The following is a 21,065-nucleotide window of genomic DNA, read 5'->3' as shown; positions in this document are numbered from 1 at the left end:
CGTGAAAATTTACCCTTGAGCAATTTTTATGATTGCCACATGGCAGCTTATTATTCGTCCACATGTACAAATGATTGGCTAGGAATGGTGGTATGGTGTTACTTTAGGAGGTGTTGTCATTTTAACACAATCCTATATATATATATATATATATATATATAGGGGTGCACTAGGGTGCCACCATAGTTAAAATAACATCATACCACCAATATAGTCCGTTAGATCTCATCCATGGACGCCTAGGATTAAGTTTCGTGAAAAAACACGGGTTTGCAGTCTACTGTATTAGATATTGCAGTCGTGGTAAACTGCAATATTGTTGTGGTAAGACTGCAATATTCAATGAACAGCACTGCAATCTGGTAACATAAAATTAGAAATTTCCTATTTTATCCCTCCGTGTTTTTACACGTGGCAGCATGACAAGCACACGATTTTCAGATCCAATGGCCTAAAATGGTGGTATGGTGTTACAATAAAGAGGGTTGCCATCTTAGTACATCCCTATATATATATATATATATATATAATATATATAGGGAGATGATCAAAACAAGTATGTGTTTAAATCCAGAAATGCAGCCCAAATCTTGGCCCTAGGATTAGATGATCTAATGGTCAATAATTAACCCAAAACACGGAAGGTCATAATTAAGTAGTTTTAGGTCATATTATAAGATTTGGGTTTATGTCATGTTAAGATCATTTTAGGTCATGCTTTGTTAGCATGACCTAAAAATAAACTAACTATGACCTAAAAATGTCTTACGTATGACCGTGTTCTGCATTCCTATATTTAAATCTGGTCTTCATAGATCAAAACCATATATATATATATATATATATATATATATATATAGGTTTGTGTTAAAATGACAACCCCTCTTAAAATGACAACGTGACAACGCTTATACAACAATATTATAAACGCTACACAAGCAATATCCAACACGTTAGACAGCAATTTATAGATTGCTGTCTAACGTGTTGGATATTGCTGTTCAAGAAAAATTGTTGTTTAAAGGCCAGCATATTGCTGTCCGTCTTTTTTGGCCTTTTTTTTTTTTTGCCACGTGTCAGCTTATTATTCGTCCACGTGTACAAATGATTGGCTAGGAATGGTGGTATGGTGTTATTTTAAGGGGTGGTGGCACCCTAACATGCCCCTATATATATATATATATATAGGGGTGTGTTAGGGTCCTTACAGCATCTTAGTGTAAAACACAGCACTAATCACAGCCTTTGGATCATTAGATTGGATGGTTGTGATTAGTTACATTATCATACTAAAAATCTACATTATTAGCCGAGTTACATTATTAGATTAGAAATGTACATTGTAAGACTAAAACTGTACATTATTAAACTAAAATGCTACATTATTATCCGAGCTACATTATTAGTCTAAAATTTTACATCATTAGATGACACGTGGCATTAATCTAACCGTTAGATCATAAGATCCAATGGACTGCAAGTGTTTTGAGTTTTACTTATACTTAGCGTTCTGACCTGAATACATCCCTATATATATATATATATATATAGACACACACACATACTGATCGATCAATTGCTAATTTGGATGAGAAATGGTTTAGATGCAGTGATTGCAGCGATTTATCAAATTGCTAACTTGATAAATCTCTCCGTTATAGTGGATCGATAGATTGATATATCTAGAAGTAAAAGTATGTTTTTTGAAATGCTAATAATCATATTTATACAATATTTCAATAGTTTTTATTCTTGAATCGCAAAAAATTCAACAATATTATATTTTTAAAAAATATATATAATTTTTTTTTTCTGTAGTGAAAAACAGAAACTCAGAATAAACGATTAATTATTTTCAATCATTTATCTGTTATTTTATTTTAATCTCATCAAACTCTCGATCATAACTACGTCCCTTCTCGTGTAACATTCATCGATTACATGAATGGTTATCAATATTATCAATCCTGATTATAGTTCAATGAATAATTTGATTCATTTCGAGATTATCAATTTTGGTAGGCAATGCAATTTTCCTTTCTCTCCTATTGATTGAGATTCAATGTATTCGCCTTTGTTGGTTGACACACTTCTTTTATTATACTACTATTATTATATTATTGGGACTATCCAATCCTATATTTAACCAACTCATCTAGGGGTGCTTAAACGGTTCTCCGGTTCTCGATTAACCGGAATCAGAACTGGAATCGGCCGGTTAATTGAAGAACTGGAACTGGAACCGAAAAAATCGGTTCCGGTTTCGATACCGATTCTAACTTTTTGAATAAAACCGGTTCCAGTTCGAAATCGGAACCGACCGGTTCCTAACTGGGAACCGAATTATAATTCAATATACTTAAAAATCTAATTTAATTGTATTAATTTTGAATTACAGTAAAATCATTTGAAACATTAAGTGATTTTTAGATTAACAATGTTAGATATGCGAGCTCTGTTTTCTGAAGTATTTAAAATGTTTAAACTGTGATACTTTGAATCTACTATTATTTCCTCAATCCATTTTCTATGAACTAACTAACTATAACAAGTAGGACATCATAAGTTTATTTTTAATTTCCAAAAGAACTTATACAAATACAATATCATTTCATATGAAATACAATATCATTCATATGATAGAAATTTAACTTTATAAAAAATTTATGTAACAATTCATTTAACATACGATTTTAATCTGTTTGTGAATAATTTATTACTGTTTCGTTATAAACCATAAAGTCACAACACGATCAATTAGTATTGGAAATTCCATTGAATATTTGTTTAGCCAAAAAAGAGAAAATGGAATTCAATTCTAAAACTCATTTTTAAAAAATTTTGCTAAAGTTTAGAACTCCTATTTTTTTATAAAAAAATTACTCTAACATAAACTAGTCCGACCGACCTACTACACTTGGCATCACCTTATTCATATATAAATATTATTGTATTGTTGGTTTGTATTTTTTGTGTATTTATTTGAATTTTTAGGTATTATTTTTTAAATTTCTAGATGTTGGATTATTACTTTTTTAGTATTGAACTATTTAAAATTATAAATAGATTCGGATTATAATTACACATCGGTTCCGGTTCGGAACCGGAATCGACCGGTTCTTAACCGGCCGGTTCCAAACCAAAACTGATCGGTTCCGGTTCCGGTTCCGATCCTAAAATTTATGAAAATTTGAAACCGGTTAATCGGTTAATCGGTCCAGTTAAAACCGAAACCGGCCGAATAAGCAGGCATAAACTCATCACATTAATAAGTAGATCATCGAGAGTGCACTGGAACTAAATTATGTTTTAAATTTATGTATAATAATGTTTTTAGGCATAAAATATTACTACTACTTACTATAAATCAAATACTTCATTTTTGCACATAACAAGTCTACGAAATAAAACAGGTAAGCCACACATGCAAATAACACGTCCAATGTGTTTGTCGCCAACTCGACAATAACATATAAATTCGTGTCGATATCTATTGTGCCACACCGGTGGTGATTCAATATTTTTAATTTGAATACACGAAAGTAATATAGTACAGAGATAATAGTAAAATTATTATATTTTGAAATACTATTGTATAATTATAAAGCTTTATAATTTAAAATAAAAAAAATAATACTGATATTTTATTATTTTTCAACAAATTTTATTTTTTACTGAAGAAATGTGCAAACATTTCTTTCTCAATGAAACAATCAGTCTTGCAACTTATTCTTCACAACAAATATTATTTCAGTATGTTGTTTTTACATTTGAAGTAGAAGAAAAAGAGTCAAAAGTCAATTTGATAAACATAAAAATGAGAGGATAAACCATGCAAACTTTGTACGAATAATTAAATTTGTCGTACCTCAAAATTTTCAGAACAAAATTATAAGAATTAGTATAAACTATAATTAAATGAGCTTTTCTTTTGAAATAATTCAAATAATAACCACACCTTATATGCTAATTATGAACCAATCTAGGTAGTAGTATGATTTTGAAATTTTGCTACAGAAAATCTGCCATGTAACAGCATATTTTTTCAAAAATAAAATTAGGGTAATTATGTCGTTTTCCCAATCGATTTAAACATATTTTTTATTAGAATTTGTTTTGAAAAAAATTCTCTCTCCTAAAAGACCTTCAAAAATTCAATTTTACAACATGTTTGGTTTAAATTATTTTTCGCGTACCATATAGTATCAAATAAAGATAATTTTTGTAACATCCATGTCCTAATATATATATGTCATTTTGTATAATCACACTTTTTATTGTATTTGCATTATATACAATATATATAAATAAGAAATAAGTATTTAGAAAATTATATAATTATCCAAATCATTAATTATAATAATTTAACTTATTATGATAAATTAGTTAACGTAATATGTATGTGTTTATGCATGATTTGTGTTTATAGACATTAGGTGTGCAATAGATATAAATAGTATTATATAAATGTGATGAGAAAGTTTATATGTATGTATATTATATAAAAATGAACGTAAGGAATTGAATGTAGTAGTATTTTATAAAATTAGAAAATTTAAGTGATAGGCTTAGTAAGAAGAAACGTGTCGCCCATATACCATTTTATGACTAAGGTGTCAAAAAAAAGAAAAGCTTGGGTATTGAACCCTTCACATTGAGTCGGTCCTTTCGTTCTTTTCTGAAAAAAAGAGAACCTATTCATATTTTTTGGGGGGGTTCTCTATTCTTATTTTTAGAGAGGGGAACAGAAGAAAAAACTGATAGTGCTCAATAGAAATAAATATTGATAAGATTGGAGGAGAAGACAAGTAAATATTAAGGGGGAGAAAGAAGGATTAAAGGTAGTAGAACGAGGGAGATGAATCAAGCAGATGGTTAGATTATTTATTGAAATAAGGTGTGTATACATCACTCTTATAATTTTACATGTGGTATATTTATTGAAATAAGGTGTGTATACATCACTCTTATAATTTTACATGTGGTATATGCTTCTTTGCTATATGTTTTATTAAAGTGAATAATTAGATGGTGATAATTGGACTAAATGATGTACATATGATATAGTTATGTGTTATGCAATATCATCAATTGTGTAATATTATAGGAATACGCAAGTGATGCAATTGATAGGTTTTGCTTATTATTTTTGGATTTATTTAAATAATTGGATTAAGGAGGATCTGTGACAGTCTTGCCCTGGATCTGATATACAATATCAATGGACCTACGGGTCATATATACAATGGCAATGGACCTACGGGTCATATATACAATGGCAATGAGACCTACGGGTCATATATATATGTATACAATGACAATGAGACCTTCGGGTCATATGTATATGCACAAAGGCAATGGGACCTTCGGGTCATATACAATGGAAATCCCGGGCAGATACCAGGCTTGATTTGTCACAGAATAATAAATTGAGCAGAGAGGCATATGCATATGGATCTGGAATTATTTATGATATTTGATGTTTATTTATATGTGCGGATTTTGAATATTTGTAAATAAGTCTAATAAATGACTGATTTTGTAATTATAGTGTTCGGTTGGTGAAATGATTAATATGTGAATTCTTTACTTTAATTTGTATGTTTATTATAAATATATATGTCAGAGAGGGGTTGGGGTGTGACAATTTTATAAAGATTCTAACGAAATCCTAACTACATGTTTACTAAATATTTTTACTATTAAACAATCAATGTTTTTTGTACGTATATATGCAATCTGTATATGTACTATAGAAGGGAAGTGATCAATTGCTAACTCATCATTTAATTGCTAACTACAACTAATTTAAGGCCATAGGATTTTAGAAAACGTGTGGTCTACAATTTGTCACGTGTAATTTTCGTTTTTATTAATAAAATAAAAAAAGATAAAAAAAAACTTCAAATTAGGATTTTGGATGAAAATGTCAATATAGTGTTTTGAAAATATCAACATAATGCTTTGAGAATGTCAATACAATGTTGTAAGAATGTTAACCCATTGCTTTTATTGACATTCTACATGTTTTATATTGCTATATTTTATATAGTATGTTGACATTTCTGCTTGTACGAAAAAATTAAAAAAATTTGAAATTTTCTTCAAATTTTGACGTCGGAACATATGTATGTAGGATATCCTTGGAATCCTTATGAAATTATCTTTATTTTGATATATGTTATATGAATTTAAAGTTTTGAGATTTCTTTTAAAAGTTAGTTATAACTAAACATGTAGTTATTTGACTTTATATTCATATTTTTTTTAATTAATCATATGGCCTTATTGACGTTTTCCGTTGATTGTATTGACATTTAGGGATTAATGATCTAAGCCCTTAATTTGAATATCTAATGGCTATTATTTAGTTGTAGTTAGCAATTAAGTTATGAGTTAGCAATATAACACTCCCCAAGTCTAAGTATTACAAATATTAGTATAAAATCAATTTGTATAAAAGAATTAATATTATTAGTTATTAATACATAGTACTTCCCCCGTCCCACAAAAGTATACGCTATTTCATTTTTAGTTCGTCCCACAAGATTATGAACTTTCTAATTTTGGAAACTATGTTCTCTCTATTGAAATGAGACTCATTCTCTACTAACAATACCTAATTTTTTTTTTTTATCTCTCTTACTTTATCAATTGTGCATTACAATTTGTGCCCAACCAAAAGTGCATACTCTAGGACGGAAGGAGTAGTATTTACCAACGATAATATGTAAATATAAAAAGTACAATATTTGTATGTTATGTTAAGCCGACGATGCCCAAAAACATGAATGATCTTATAATAAGTTGAAATTCGCATGATGTTTGTCAGAAACAGACTAGGGGGTTAATATCATCACCTTTGGCCATGATGTACGGTAGATTTTCGCTATCAAAGATCGTATAAAGAGCAAATTTATCGTTTTATTGTTTTTTTTGGTTATTTTAATTTATCGTTTTATTGTTTGATTGAGATTGTAATATATGATGATGGAGTTTCTAATAATTTTATTGAGTTTTTAATATATATATATATATATATATATATACTGATTGAAAAACTAGCACAATCCATCAAAGGTTATGATTTCTGCATGTTTTTCGGGAAAAAGTTTGAATTTGAATCCTTGACTATAAAGAATGATCACTTTTCTTTCACGTCGTGGAGTAACAATTAGCAACCATGAAAAATATGTCGAAAATATATAAACTAATTTTGTCTTGATACATGAATCCATTTTGCACTTGATTTATCGCATGAAAAGTATATGATATGTCGTTACAATGCGAGAAAAAGGACAATATCATCATTATTTATAAAGAAAAGGTTCCAAGTACTACTATACTAGATAAACTTTATTAAATATAATATATTGACCTATAAAATTAAGGTCCACTAGAATAAGCCATTGGGTGTATATCATTGATTTCCCTAAAGCATAATTATTAAAGAAGACAAGCGTACACCAATCAAATAAAACAATAGACCTAACTTTGGAGTTTGAAGTTTACAAAACTTGCAAAATTAATGGTATGACATGTGCTCCATATATAGAGAGAGATATATTGCTTACTTTCAACACCACATTTTCTCATGCACTTGCTTCTCCTTTAGCCCCACTCTCCACCTCTTTTTTCCAACAAGAATATACAGTTATATGCATCATTGAATTTGTGTAAGATCTTGTTTATTTGCAAAGAAATGGAAAGATATGAAATTGTGAAAGATATAGGGTCTGGAAATTTTGGTGTAGCAAAGCTTGTTCGAGATAAATGGAGTGGTGAATTGTATGCTATCAAGTACATTGAGAGAGGGAAAAAGGTGAATAAGCATCTCTATACCTTCTCTTGTTCATATATATTGAAATGATCTTCTCTTTCCTCTCGTTTGGGTGTGCTGTGTGGGTGTGTGTTTTACAGGGACCTCTTTGTTTTGGTTTCCTTATGTGGTGTTTAGCTTCTGTTTTTGCTTGTCTTTGTTAGTTTGGTTTGTTGCGGGACTTTTCTGATGTACTCTTGGCTCACCACTATTTGGCTTGAGCATTTTAGCTTATAAAAAAAAAAATAGGCTTGATGTGTGTGTTTTTTTCATTTGTGGAGATTGATGAGCATGTGCAAAGGGAGATCATGAACCACAGATCCTTAAAGCATCCAAATATCATTAGATTCAAAGAGGTAAGTAAATAAATTAGGATTTGTTTCTTTTCATATGTTGTAGTAGTTGATTTTTTTGGCGGCAGGTGTTTCTCACACCAACTCACCTAGCCATTGTGATGGAATATGCTGCCGGAGGCGAACTTTTCGACCGGATTTGTACCGCCGGCAGATTTAGTGAAGATGAGGTTCGTTTCTAACTCTTCTATTTCCTCAAATTTTTACAATATCATCTTACACATATATTCTTGCTTTGGCGCTTGGGGGTGTTTTGTTTTTTTGTTTTGTAGCAGATTTTTTATAGTTGCTTTATTGAACCATAGCTCTACTATCCTCGATAGTTTGAACATTTTGCTTCTTAATAAAAAAAAATCTTACACATATATATGAATGTTTTAGGCACGCTTCTTTTTTCAACAGCTCATATCCGGAGTTAGTTACTGTCATTCCATGGTAACTATATATTATAAACCAATTTATTTTGATTATATACATGATGTGATGATCAAGAATTAATTCGTTATATTTTGATAAAATGCAGCAAATTTGCCATAGAGATCTAAAACTGGAGAACACATTGTTGGATGATAGTCCATCTCCGCGCCTCAAAATATGCGATTTCGGATATTCTAAGGTAGGGACGATTATTTTCTTGCATTCGAAACCCGAGCCTTTAATCAACTCTGGATTTCTCGCAGTCGTCGGTTTTCCATTCTCAACCCAAATCGACTGTTGGGACACCTGCGTACATCGCGCCTGAGGTCCTATCGAGAAAAGAGTACGATGGCAAGGTAGCAATAAAACTACGTCGTTTATTTGTTATGCCCCCACACCAGTCCATTTATATCTATATCTAATCTTTAGTGAATTAATAATGAAATACTATATTTTTGGCCCCTTAAGATTGCAGATGTTTGGTCATGTGGGGTTACACTCTATGTAATGTTAGTTGGTGCTTATCCATTTGAGGATTCCGATGATCCAAGAAATTTCAAGAAAACAATCAATGTGAGATTATCAAACCAAAATTATTAACATTAATTTGTTGACTATACAAAAACTACCTATTGTATTTTATTTAAAACCAAAAATATTATTGACAGAGAATATTGAGTGTTCACTATTCGATTCCTGACTATGTGAGAGTCTCAAAAGATTGCAAACATCTACTATCAAGAATTTTTGTGGCCGACCCTAGCAAGGTGTGAATTTCTAACTTAATTCATAATTACAATTATATAAAATGCATTAGTCAATTATGTTGGCTTGTGGTGATAATAGAGGATAACCATTTCGGAGATGAAGAAGAATCCATGGTTTGTTAAGAACCTAGCCATAGAATTCATGGAGGGCGAGGCGGCTAGCGTGCAACACAATATTGGTGAAGACGAAGACGACTATGCTTCTCAAACTATGGACGAAACGTTGGCTATAATCCAAGAAGCTAGGACAATCACAGCCCGACCAACAAAAATATTCGATGATCCTTTCGTGGGAGGGAGCTTGGATCTCAATGAAATCGACACTGATGAAGATGTCGATGACATTGACACAAGTGGCGATTTTGTTTGTGCAATGTGACTTCCAATTTTCAATCATCCAAAAATTGTAGTATTTGTGTAGCCTTCTTCTATTTTGTAAAAGAAATCTTGTGAATATATTTGAGTATGTACTGTGCAATATTGAATGTCATTATGAGAAATGAAAGAAGAAGAAAAGGGTTTTGATTTCAACAAGCCAAATACAATTTTTTTTTTAAAGAAATACTTTCATTTTCTACTCTTGATGTTGAACATCTTACCTACTTTTTAGATCTTTTATTATCAAACTAAAAATATTTAGTTTTTCATATATCAAATTGATCTCAAAAACCTTGTCTCCATGTTCCTGATTTTACTTCTATTCATAAAGTAAGAACTAAGAACTAAGAACACATCAAGTACCTAGAAAGCACATGAATTTTTCAATTGAAGTTTGAAAACGGCTACATACTTAATTGGATCTCGATCCATGATATGGCTGGGTCATTAAGAAAGTGAATGATAAGGAAAGTTAACTCAAGAAAAAAAAAAGTTTTTGGATTTTACGTGCGTTTATTTTGCAAGTTATACTCCATCCGTCCCAGATTAAGAGTCACTTTTTGTCATAAAAGTTCGTCCCAGTTTAAGAGTCACTTTTAGAATTTTCCATATTTGGCCATACAATTTTACCCCATTCTTTATCAAAATTACATAAAAATGTCATTATCTATATTAAAATAAATCAAAACAAAAATGAAAAGTCAAAAGGGACCCACCTTCAACCAACTCCATCATCTCATTTCATTTATTACACACTTCAACTCTTTCTTAAAACCCGAGCCATAACAATAAGTGACTCCAAATGTGGGACGGAGTAATATTTATGGACCCTCAAAACTACCTTAGACCGAGCTCTTTTCATGTCATAATACTCCAAAAATAATTACTCCTATCTTGACTTGTCATATCTATTATCATATCTTGACTTGTCATCTATAATCCAAAGTAAACGTTTATCTGGTTCGATATAAATATAACCAAATACTTTGTTAGTTAACTGGAAAAAGATACGCCCAAAAGAAGAACTGAAACCGAACCATACAATGTTAGATTGTCCTGATAACTAATCAATTGTAACCGACCTATTAATCGGTTAATCAATTTTTTTAAAATTGATATGAATTTATTCATATAGGCCATGGAATTCCATAGAGCCATAAAGCCCAAACAAATAAAAAGCTTAGCTGCTCTATTTATAATATCATTCCTACTCATCTTTCTCTCCCAGATCGATGTTAAAAATGCTTGCTTGCATTTCTCATTTTTAAGTACAAAAACACCATTGTCGAGATGTAGATGTATGACTAGAACACTATTGTCACTATTGGCTGAGCATATATTTTATGCAATTAATAAAATTTATATGTGTTTCTAAATACTAAGTATATCAGTATATCACAAACATAAAAAGTCCATATTCTTGGTGTCTCAATTAAAAAAACATCCTATAAAAGCAAAATTTTAATATAATTTATTTTTAATTTAGAGATATTTTCTTTTGCATCCTAAATTAGAATTATTTTTGTAGTGTGCTATGATATTTGTTTTACCATATCATGATATCGTGTTTGTGACTCAGTGAAGTCTATATAATGCCTTCATATTACAAAACTGTGTAACTAATAGTATTAATCAATTTAATTTTGACTTTTTTCCTAAGTTATTGAGTCGTTCCTACACACTATAATCTTGAGCTTATCTTTAAAAAGAAGATATAAATTTTAATTTCGATTTTAATCGAATATTCAGATAATATTAATCGAAACCGAACATAATTTTACAGGTTGTGCCTAATTTCTAGTTACTCAAACGCAATGTTTAATAACTTAATTAGAGATTTTGATGGATAAGGGAGCGAAAGTGACATTTAATTTATTTTTTAGTTATGCTAGTTAATTTACCACATTTAAGTATGTATCGACATCAATAAAATATTTTAGACGAAGAATTCTCCTCTTTGCTTTGTAATTATGTGGTGTGGTCTAACTTAGCAATTTAGCAATGATAATTACAAAGTGATAGTCTGACGAACGTGTCAAATTCATGATTTCTAATTTTGAAGGGATATTGGCATTTAATGAAACTTCTAAAAAGTTAGATTTTTCTCATGAATTTTAAAATTGGCAAATAATTACGAATTTCATCCCGGGTTATTTTTTCCCACAAATGACAAAATTTCCACAAATAATATTATGATACAAATTTTTTTTTCGTAATTGCTCGACAACAATTTTGAGAGTTTAAAGTTTTTCTATCTTTGAAGATAGTTTTTCTTGAAACACACCCTCCAAAATTGTTCTTCAATCTATTAAAATACTCCCTCCGTCCGCGAATAAGAGTCCCGTTTTTCCATTTTAGTCCGTCGCGAATAAGAGTCCCGGTTCACTTTTACCATAAATGGTAATAGGGTCTCACCTTCCACTAACTCATTCCACTCACATTTCATTTAAAACTAATATATACAAGTGAGACTCTATTCCACTAACTTTTTTCCACCCACTTTTATTAATATTTCTTAAAACCCGTGCCGCCCATGAATGAGACTCCTAATGACGGACAGAGGGGGTAATATGGATTTTTTCATTCGTGAAAAATAATAAACCCGTTGTAAAGTTCGTGATATTATTTACCAATTTTAAAATTCGTGGAAAAAATACTACTTTTTAAAAATCTCATGATATTGACTCCAATATCCCAATTTTAAATTATAGAATACGAATTTATATAGCAACAATACGAAAAATACATTTAAAATACTCTTTCTTGAGGCTAGAATTTTAAAAACAAGCCCAAGTAGGAATACCAAGAAGCTTAACAAATGGGCCGGCCCAAAAAGCTTACCACCCAACACTATATAAAGATGAATATGCGCCATTCCCAAACCCTCTTCCAGAACCCTAATTTGCTGATTCAGCCGACTGTTTGAAAGTAGCAGAATCACATCTGCGCTGCTCAATCAAAGATGAAGGTTTCCTTGCATTCATGAATTCGTCGATTATTCTTCTCATTGAAATTTTTTGTGATTTTTTTGTTCGATTCTTTTCTTTTTATCTAATTTACTCCCTCAATGTGTAGTTCAACATTGCCAACCCGACGACTGGATGCCAGAAGAAGCTCGAGATTGACGATGACCTCAAGCTGTACGTATTTATATTTAATTGAGTTAGTTATGGATTTTTTACAAATCTATGTGTATGTTTATATTAGTATGTCTTTCTATCGGAATTATTAAATTGATAGTTGCTGAATTGTGCCTAATTTTGTAATTTTCTGTTTAATTCATTCTAGTGTTAGTTCCTCGTTTTTATACCTTGTTTGGTTAGCTAGGGCTTTTGCTTCCTATTCTTTTTTTTTTTTTATAAAATTAGTGATCTAAAAAATGTTATGGAGTTGATTTGAATTTGTATGTTTACTGCAAGTGCATTTTAAATCAACTCCTGATCCCATAAGTGCTTGTGTTTGTAATTAATTGTTGGCATTGGCTTGATGTGATGTATGGGCTTGATAATGTGACATGTCGTCATCAATTGTCTCAGATTTTAGTCGTGTTTCTGTTAATTACTTTCCCCATCTTTGTAAACTTGAGCTAGTTTAGTGGAGTAGTATGTATAAACTACCATGTGATAGAAGTTTTTTTTATCTGTAATTGCAGTCGGGCGTTTTGGGATAAGAGAATCTCCCAGGAAGTCAATGGCGAAGCAATGGGTGATGTATGGCTCGCTTTATTCCCTCATATCCGGTTTGATTTTTTCTTAGTACATGATTTTATGTTTTAACTCATTGATTGTTTATTTCAGGAGTTCAAGGGGTACGTCTTCAAGATTATGGGAGGTTGTGACAAACAAGGTTTTCCCATGAAGCAAGGAGTGTTGACCACTGGCCGTGTGAGGCTTCTGCTGCACAGAGGTATGTTGTGGTAGCTGTAATGGCCACTTGCTTTGGTTTATGGTCTTCTCATGTACTATATGAGAGCTTACACGATTATTCATCAGGAACTCCTTGCTTCCGCGGTTATGGAAGGAGGAACGGGGAGCGCAGGAGGAAGTCTGTTCGGGGGTGCATTGTTAGCCCTGATCTCTCTGTCTTGAATTTGGTGATTGTCAAAAAGGGTGACAACGAACTTCCTGGACTCACTGATACTGAGAAGCCGAGGATGAGAGGTCCCAAGAGGGCTTCAAAGATCCGCAAGCTGTTTAACCTTAACAAGGAGGATGATGTGAGGAAGTATGTCAATACTTACCGCCGAACTTTCACCACCAAAGCAGGTAACTTGTTTTTCTGTGTACTATGTTAATCGACCAGTGATTTTGAAATCCCACAATTGGAAACATATCTTACATTTTGAATTGTGTCCTTCAACAGGCAAGGAAGTGAGCAAAGCTCCCAAGATTCAGAGGCTTGTGACCCCATTGACGTTGCAGAGGAAAAGAGCTAGAATTGCTGACAAGAAGAAGAGGATCGTCAAGGGCAAGTCAGAGGCTGCTGAGTACCAGAAGCTTCTTGCTACTCGTTTGAAGGAACAGAGAGACAGAAGAAGTGAGAGTTTGGCCAAGAGGCGTTCTAAAGCCTCTGCTGCAACTAAATCTGCTGCTGCATGATTGGCTTTGTGGTCTGCACATGAATATTGAATCTTTTACTATGAATGTTGTTGGTTCCTTTATTTGCCTTTATTTCTAATTTTGGAAAGATTTTGAAATTGTACTGTTTTGTTTCAATTCCATTTTTGAGTATTGAATTATTTCTTCTGGCATCTATCATCTTTAGATATAGCTGAATCTATTTCGTCTATGTTCCTTGACTCTACAGATTTGATGCCTACATATGTTGCAATTCGTTCATTTTGTAAAATAAAAATTGCAACGTTTTTAGGATCACTGTATAACATGCAAATATGAACCAACAACTATATTGCAATCATCTTTGATAATCTGAATTTCTATAAAAATATTAATTTTGTAATTTATTTTATCATCCTATTTAAACTGTTTCTATCAATAAAATTCCTCTTGCTCTCTCACACGCTAAGCAGCAAGCACACTCTGAGAGAGAGGGAGGAAGAGGAACATGAGGTGTACCGGGCTGATATACCAGACGTAGCCGAGATGGAACCGATGCAGACGTTGACATCTGGCTTATTTATTTGAGGCTTGGGAGTTTTGCCACTACGTCACTGTCATCAGAAAGTTTAGTCCATTACACCTGTGTTAGGTACTTGGGTTATATCTTTCTCCATTCAAGAATGTTGTGTTATCTTTTCAAGCAACATTTTATGTAGGTGTCTTAAATTGCAATATCTCGAAGATACAGAGTTTAGTAACAGGTTTGGGGAAGAGAAAGAGAATGTCATTTAGAATGTTCATCATTATTTTATTGAAGTAGCTAGATCTGAAGGGGTTTTCTGAAGGTGTCTGACCTCTGGTTAAGACGATAATCATGTTGTTTGCTTCCGGTCTGATGTGTTTTCTTCAACATGAAGTCGCTTTCTTATTATTACCATCTGCTTTCAAGTTTGATGATGTGAACTAATATGGTGTCCTCTGTAAAATGGCCACTTCTTTTTTTTTTTCGTTACTCTGATAGTTCTATCTTCTCTCAAAAAATATTTGACTCACAGTTAGACGATCACAGGGTCTGTTATATTCTTGAGAAGCACTGGATTAAGCCTTGTATGTTGGTGGTGAAAGCAGTTCTTTTGACCTTATGTTCAGATCTAGCTACTTCAATAAAATAATGAAGTAAAAAGATGAGAGGAAAAAATAATGATACCCCTAAAAATGATAAAACAAAAAACATGGAGTATGAAACAGAAGGATGGGGGCAAAAGAACAAATTGAATGAAAAAATAGGAAAAAAGAAAAATTATAAAAAAAGGAAAGAAAGTAAAAAGTGAGAAAAGATTGAATGTTACATGAAGTATTTCTTGAGTTTCATGCCATAATGATAAGGCTAGTCACCTGAAAAATCCCTCAAGAGTCTTGTGCATTTGAAGATAGGATGCTGGTTAATTGGGAGCGTTACAAAACGTTATAGAGCTAAGAGGCTGAATCTAGAAGCTTCTAGATTCGATCGTGACGTGGACTGTCACGTGTCAGCCACGTTGGCTTACCGCGTCATACAGACGAGGTGTCATCCCGATTGGCTCACTGACGTGGAAACGGTGGTGGTCTAAAAAGAACTAGACCCACTAGCCTTGGGCCAAGCCCACAACCAGGCCCAAGCACCAAGCCCACGAACAGGCCCAAAGAACAGCCCAAAGACCACCCAAAGACCAATTGCCACGATCCAAGTCCAAGGACAAGGGCAAGGGTATGGGCACGAGCACGAGCGCGGGCTCGGGCTCGGGCTCGAGGCTCGCGGCTCGCGGAGGGCGGTCGGCGCGCGCATGTGCGCGCATGTGGGCTCTTACAACCCATCTTAGTCCACTATAATTATTACATGTAATAATCCTTCTTATTAAATACTAGTTTAATAATGTTGTAACTTCCAATGTGGGATAATTAACTCTTAATTATTCCCTAAGCTTCTCTCATAGCTCATTAAGTTTACAATTTTGCACAACTTTAATCCATTATTTCTCACTCACCGGGAATCGGATTTGAGAAAATGAATATACCACGGTCATCTACTCCGAACGTAGATCGACACTATATCATTTAATTTTACAAAATTAAATGCCTCATTGAAATTTATAATTGGTCAAAGTCCATTGACCGGCATAGATTCCAACAATCTCCCACATGAGTGGAAATAGCCAAATGCATATGCATGCAGACACAAGCTCAACCCTCGAGAGGTATATAAGCATAAGGATAGGTAGCTTTTAGCTTTGAACCTTCCATAGTCAACGCCATCGGATACACAGGCGGCCTAGTAGCGCGATGCTTTGAACTAGTCCCCCACGGCGTGCACCGAGACAATGGTGTTAACACTTAAACACCTCAACCTCATCCGTTCTCACGTTTTGTGTCCTTTGCGGCCTTGGACACCACTTTGGATTCATAAGTGTGTAATTTGAAGCGGCCACACTTCACACTTACATAGGTGATTCCTGCTCGAGTATCTTGCCCTACTCGGTCTCTTTGAGAACTTAATCTCCTTGAGATCCTTAGGAATCATTAAAAGTCATAGACTTATCCTCACCACAAGGCACGTTTTCAAACACTCTATTGTTCTCTGGGGAATAGATGTAGATGAGTGTTTATCACGAACTCTCATAGCTTAGTTTTCCCATTGAACCAAGTTCTTGGGATCTCCAGTCATCATGGTTGGGTTACCACTATAACAATTCTTTAGTTTGTGGATTTTAAACCCATTCCCTCTAGCAACTTATTCATCTGATCACGGTTTAACCCTTTGGTTAGCGGATCCGCTAGATTATCTATTGGCTTCACATAGTCAATTGTAATAACGCCTGTTGTGATCAAATGTCTCACGATATTATGTCGTCGACGAATATGTCGAGACTTACCGTTATAGAAGCCATTATTTTCCCTCCCGATAGCGGCTTGGCTATCACAGTGAATCAACACTGGAGGCACTGGCTTACACCAACCTAGAATATCCTCAAGGAAGTTCTTAAGCCATTCGGCTTCTTCCCCAGCTTTATCTAAAGCTATGAATTCTGATTCCATGGTTGAACGGGCTATACATGTCTGTTTCGTGGATTTCCACGAGACAGCACCACCCCCAATAGTAAAGACGTATCCACTTGTTGAAAGTGAGTCCTTATTGTCGGATATCCAATTCGCATCACAGTACCCTTCAAGTACCGTGGGGTATCTCGAAAAATGTAGCCCATGATTTTGAGTATGTTTTAGATATCTCAAAACCCTCACAAGAGCTCTCCAATGCTCTTTGCTTGGATTACTCGTGTATCGACTCAACTTGTTCACGGAACAAGCAATGTTCGGTCGAGTGCAATTAGTCAAGTACATAATGCACCCAATGACCCGTGCATATTCTTCTTGTGCAACGGGTTCGCCCTTGTTTTTGCTCAAGTGAACATCGAGTTCAATTGGAGTCTTAACCGACGCGCCATCGTAGGCATTAAATTTCTTCAATATCTTCTCAACATAATGAGATTGAGTTAAGATGATTCCATCGGATGTTCTTAGAATTTTCATTTCAAGAATTACATCGGCTAGACCCATATCTTTCATGTCAAAGTTTCTCTTTAACATGGTCTTTGTCTCGTTAATCACTTGAGTGTTACTACCCATGATTAACATGTCATCAACGTAGAGACGCACTATAACGTACCCGTTATCAGTGCTCTTAATATAGACACATTTGTCACACTCGTTGATTTTAAACCCATTTGATAACATTACATTATCAAATTTCAAGTGCCATTGTAACGGCGCTTGCTTCAATCCGTATAGGGACTTTACGAGTTTGCATACCTTTTTCTCTTGTCCAGGTACTACACACCCTTCGGGTTGTTCCATATAGATTTCATCCTCTAACTCACTATTTAGAAACGCAGTCTTAACATTCATTTGATGAATCTCAAGATTGTGCAATGCATCAATCGCGAGAAGCACTCGGATAGATGTAATTCTCGTTACAGGTGGATAGGCGTCGAAGAAGTCACGTCCTTCCTTTTGTTTAAAACTCTTTACAACCAATCGGGCTTTATACTTATCCACTGTTCCATCGGCCTTAAATTTTCTTTCAAGCACCCATTTGCACCCTAAAGGTTTCGCACCTTCGAGAAAATCGACCAACACCCAAGTGTCGTTTAGCAAAATTGAATTAATTTCGCTTTGAACAGCTTCTCTCCAATGTAACTCGTCTGGGCCATCGAAGGCTACTTTTATTGACGTTGGCTCTTCATCCAACATAAAAGCAATGTAGTCAGGACCAAATGCTTTTGGTGTTCTGACCCTACTACCACGTCTTAGTACTGCATCACTTGGATCATACCTTACTCGCTTGCGCGATTTAGGCTCTTCATCCGCGGATTTAGAACTAGTGGCTTCATCCACTGTTTTAGAACTAGTGGCCTCATCTTCAATTCTTGTCTCGGAATTGATTGGGACTTCTTCTTTGTCCTTGCAAGGAAATGTATTTTCGAGAAATACGACATTCATTGACTCGATTGTTGTTCCTACTGTAATAGTCGATATTTCAGACTTGTGAACAACAAATCTATATGCACTACTGTTAAGTGCATATCCAATGAAGATACAATCAACCGTTTTAGGTCCAATTGTGACTTCCTTGGGCGGGGGAACCATCACCTTCGCCAAACACCCCCACACTTTGAGGTATTTGTAGGATGGTTTCCTTCCTTTCCACAACTCATAAGGAGTGATGTCTTTTCCTTTGAGTGGGATTTTGTTTAGGATATAGTTGGCTGTCAAAATAGCCCCCCCCCCACCACATATTCTGGGGTAATCCTGAACTCAGTAGCAACACATTCATCATCTCTTTTAGAGTTTGATTTTTGCGTTCTGCTACACCATTATATTGTGGTGAATATGGAGCTGTTGTTTGATGAATTATACCACTTGCGTTGCACAACTCTTCAAACGGGGCTACATACTCGCCTCATCTATCACTTCGAATCGCTTTGATTCTACAACCAAGTTGATTCTCAACCTCGTTCTTATAATTTATGAACGCTTCAATTGCTTCATCTTTACTTCTTAAAAGATAAATGTAGCAATATCTTGTGCAATCATCTATAAAAGTGATAAAGTACTTTTTACCACCTCTAGTTTGCACCATCCTTAAATCACATACATCCGTGTGAATTAGTTCAAGGGGTTTCGTTTTCCGTTCAACTGAGTGAAACGGTAACTTAGTCATTTTAGCCTCAAGACATATTTCACATTTGTCTTGGCTATCCACTTCAATTGCCTTTAGTAAATCTAAGTTTACTAATCTTTTCACGGCTTTTGAATTTACATGTCACAATCTACAATGCCACAAATTTGAAGACTCGGTCAAATAAGAGGAAGTAGATGTTTTATTATTATTGTTAGCCAAAGGCTTTGGAACAAGGCGCGTAGCCACACTAAGCTTGAAAAGTCCGTCGGTTACATAACCTTTTCCGAGGGACTTCCCAAACTTGTACAAAGCAAACCTATCAGACTCGAATACAAGTTTAAACCCTTTATTAACTAGTATTGATCCTGACACTAGGTTCTTGCGAATGTTCGGGACATGCAGCACATCCTTCAATGTGATCATGAGAATCACGTTGCCAATGCCGAGGACTTCGGACGATGCTTGGTTCCCCATGTTGATCTTCCTCCCTTCAACAGAAGTGTAGGAGGCAAACTTGCTCCTATCTGAGCAGACATGAGCAGTAGCGCCGGTGTCGATGTACCAGCCGCCCTTGTTGTCAACAATGTTGACTTCTTCAGTGACCACGGCAACGAGGTCATCTTCATTCCAGTCCTTGAAATCTTTCTCAACGACGTGGGCTGCCGGCTTCTTCTTCTTGCTGCGGCAGTCTTTGGCAAAGTGGCCAATTTTGCCACACTTGTAGCACTTGCCTTCAAATTTCTTTGCAAGCTACTTTCCCTTTCCCTTGTCCTTCTGATTTGGGCGAGGGCGTTTGTTGGAGGGACCGCCCCGCTCCAACAAGTTGGCTTTGGCATCAAGTGGGCTAAAGCCCTTAGCCTTTTGATCGATCTTGCGCACATCCGCTTCAATGCGCAGCTTCACGATCAAGTCTTCAAGACTCATCTTCTTTCGCTTGTGCTTGAGGTAGTCCTTGAAGTCCTTCCAACTAGGAGGAAGTTTCTCAATGAGTATGCACCGCACAAAGTTGTCGGGAAAATTCATCGTTTCAGCCACGAGTCCGTGGATTATTATTTGATTCACATCAAATACCCTCAAACTTATTACTTGCTCGCCCTCGAGCAAGACCACTTAAAGCACAATGTTTCAAAACTCAACTCACGAAAGTTTTCAAAAGTTTTCATCACAAAGAATCAAGTAAGGACGTGAATGACAAAATCTAAACCCCCAACATTTCCAATCAAGATTTCCCACTATCAAGAACAATCACTCATCAACCTAGAACTTCAAGTCTAGGTGCACGTCAAAGTAAGTCCAAGCATAAGATCTTACAACTCAAACCGTCGTCATTGATTCGTCAAGCATTACTTATCACATAGATTCGCGGATTTCAAATCAAACTTCTTTAACTCTACCAAGCTATTTACAAAACATCCACAATGTATCAACAATAAAGTCCAAGGTCTTTATTCAAAGGTTGTAATGGGGCAGGGGATGAGGTAGGATAAATATGGATAGTAGCTCAAAAACTACATATTTGAGTGCCAAATTCTTCACTCCTACAACTTCCTTCCAAAG

General features: G+C 34.4%; 2 protein-coding genes across 4 annotated transcripts; both read left to right on the top strand.

Moving 5' to 3' along the window:
• Positions 1-4,659: 4,659 nt before the first annotated feature.
• LOC125201639 (serine/threonine-protein kinase SAPK2-like) lies at positions 4,660-9,890 on the top strand. 3 transcript variants are annotated; one of them, XM_048099832.1, is made up of 10 exons: positions 4,660-4,897; positions 7,734-7,822; positions 8,101-8,175; positions 8,241-8,342; positions 8,554-8,607; positions 8,696-8,788; positions 8,853-8,945; positions 9,058-9,162; positions 9,258-9,356; positions 9,436-9,890. In XM_048099832.1, exons 3-10 carry the CDS (start codon positions 8,128-8,130, stop codon positions 9,733-9,735), a joined length of 894 nt encoding a protein of 297 aa, XP_047955789.1. In that variant the 5' UTR covers positions 4,660-4,897; positions 7,734-7,822; positions 8,101-8,127; the 3' UTR covers positions 9,736-9,890. The 3 variants fall into 3 exon arrangements, with proteins under 3 accessions (XP_047955789.1, XP_047955790.1, XP_047955788.1); XM_048099833.1 differs by lacking the exon at positions 7,734-7,822; XM_048099831.1 differs by lacking the exon at positions 4,660-4,897 and having other exon boundaries at positions 7,447-7,822.
• Positions 9,891-12,601: 2,711 nt separating this feature from the next.
• LOC125202341 (40S ribosomal protein S6-like) lies at positions 12,602-14,472 on the top strand. The gene is made up of 6 exons (XM_048100720.1): positions 12,602-12,702; positions 12,810-12,874; positions 13,387-13,444; positions 13,532-13,640; positions 13,727-13,999; positions 14,097-14,472. The coding sequence occupies exons 1-6, from the start codon at positions 12,697-12,699 to the stop codon at positions 14,330-14,332; spliced, it is 747 nt and encodes a 248-aa protein (XP_047956677.1). The 5' UTR covers positions 12,602-12,696; the 3' UTR covers positions 14,333-14,472.
• Positions 14,473-21,065: the final 6,593 nt, after the last annotated feature.

Source organism: Salvia hispanica, chromosome 1 (genome assembly GCF_023119035.1).
Source record: "Salvia hispanica cultivar TCC Black 2014 chromosome 1, UniMelb_Shisp_WGS_1.0, whole genome shotgun sequence".
Taxonomy (NCBI): Eukaryota; Viridiplantae; Streptophyta; class Magnoliopsida; order Lamiales; family Lamiaceae; genus Salvia; species Salvia hispanica.
This window is presented reverse-complemented; position numbering and strand designations above follow the sequence as displayed.

Excerpts from the sequence above, each read along its gene's own strand:
- LOC125201639 (XM_048099831.1), top strand. The coding sequence starts at position 7,703 with ATGGAAAGATATGAAATTGTGAAAGATATAGGGTCTGGAAATTTTGGT. Across the intron at positions 8,608-8,695 it reads TTAGTTACTGTCATTCCATG|CAAATTTGCCATAGAGATCT; the intron begins GTAACTATATAT and ends GATAAAATGCAG. Across the intron at positions 9,357-9,435 it reads TTGTGGCCGACCCTAGCAAG|AGGATAACCATTTCGGAGAT; the intron begins GTGTGAATTTCT and ends TGGTGATAATAG.
- LOC125202341 (XM_048100720.1), top strand. Across the intron at positions 13,445-13,531 it reads ATGGCGAAGCAATGGGTGAT|GAGTTCAAGGGGTACGTCTT; the intron begins GTATGGCTCGCT and ends TGTTTATTTCAG. Across the intron at positions 14,000-14,096 it reads AACTTTCACCACCAAAGCAG|GCAAGGAAGTGAGCAAAGCT; the intron begins GTAACTTGTTTT and ends GTCCTTCAACAG.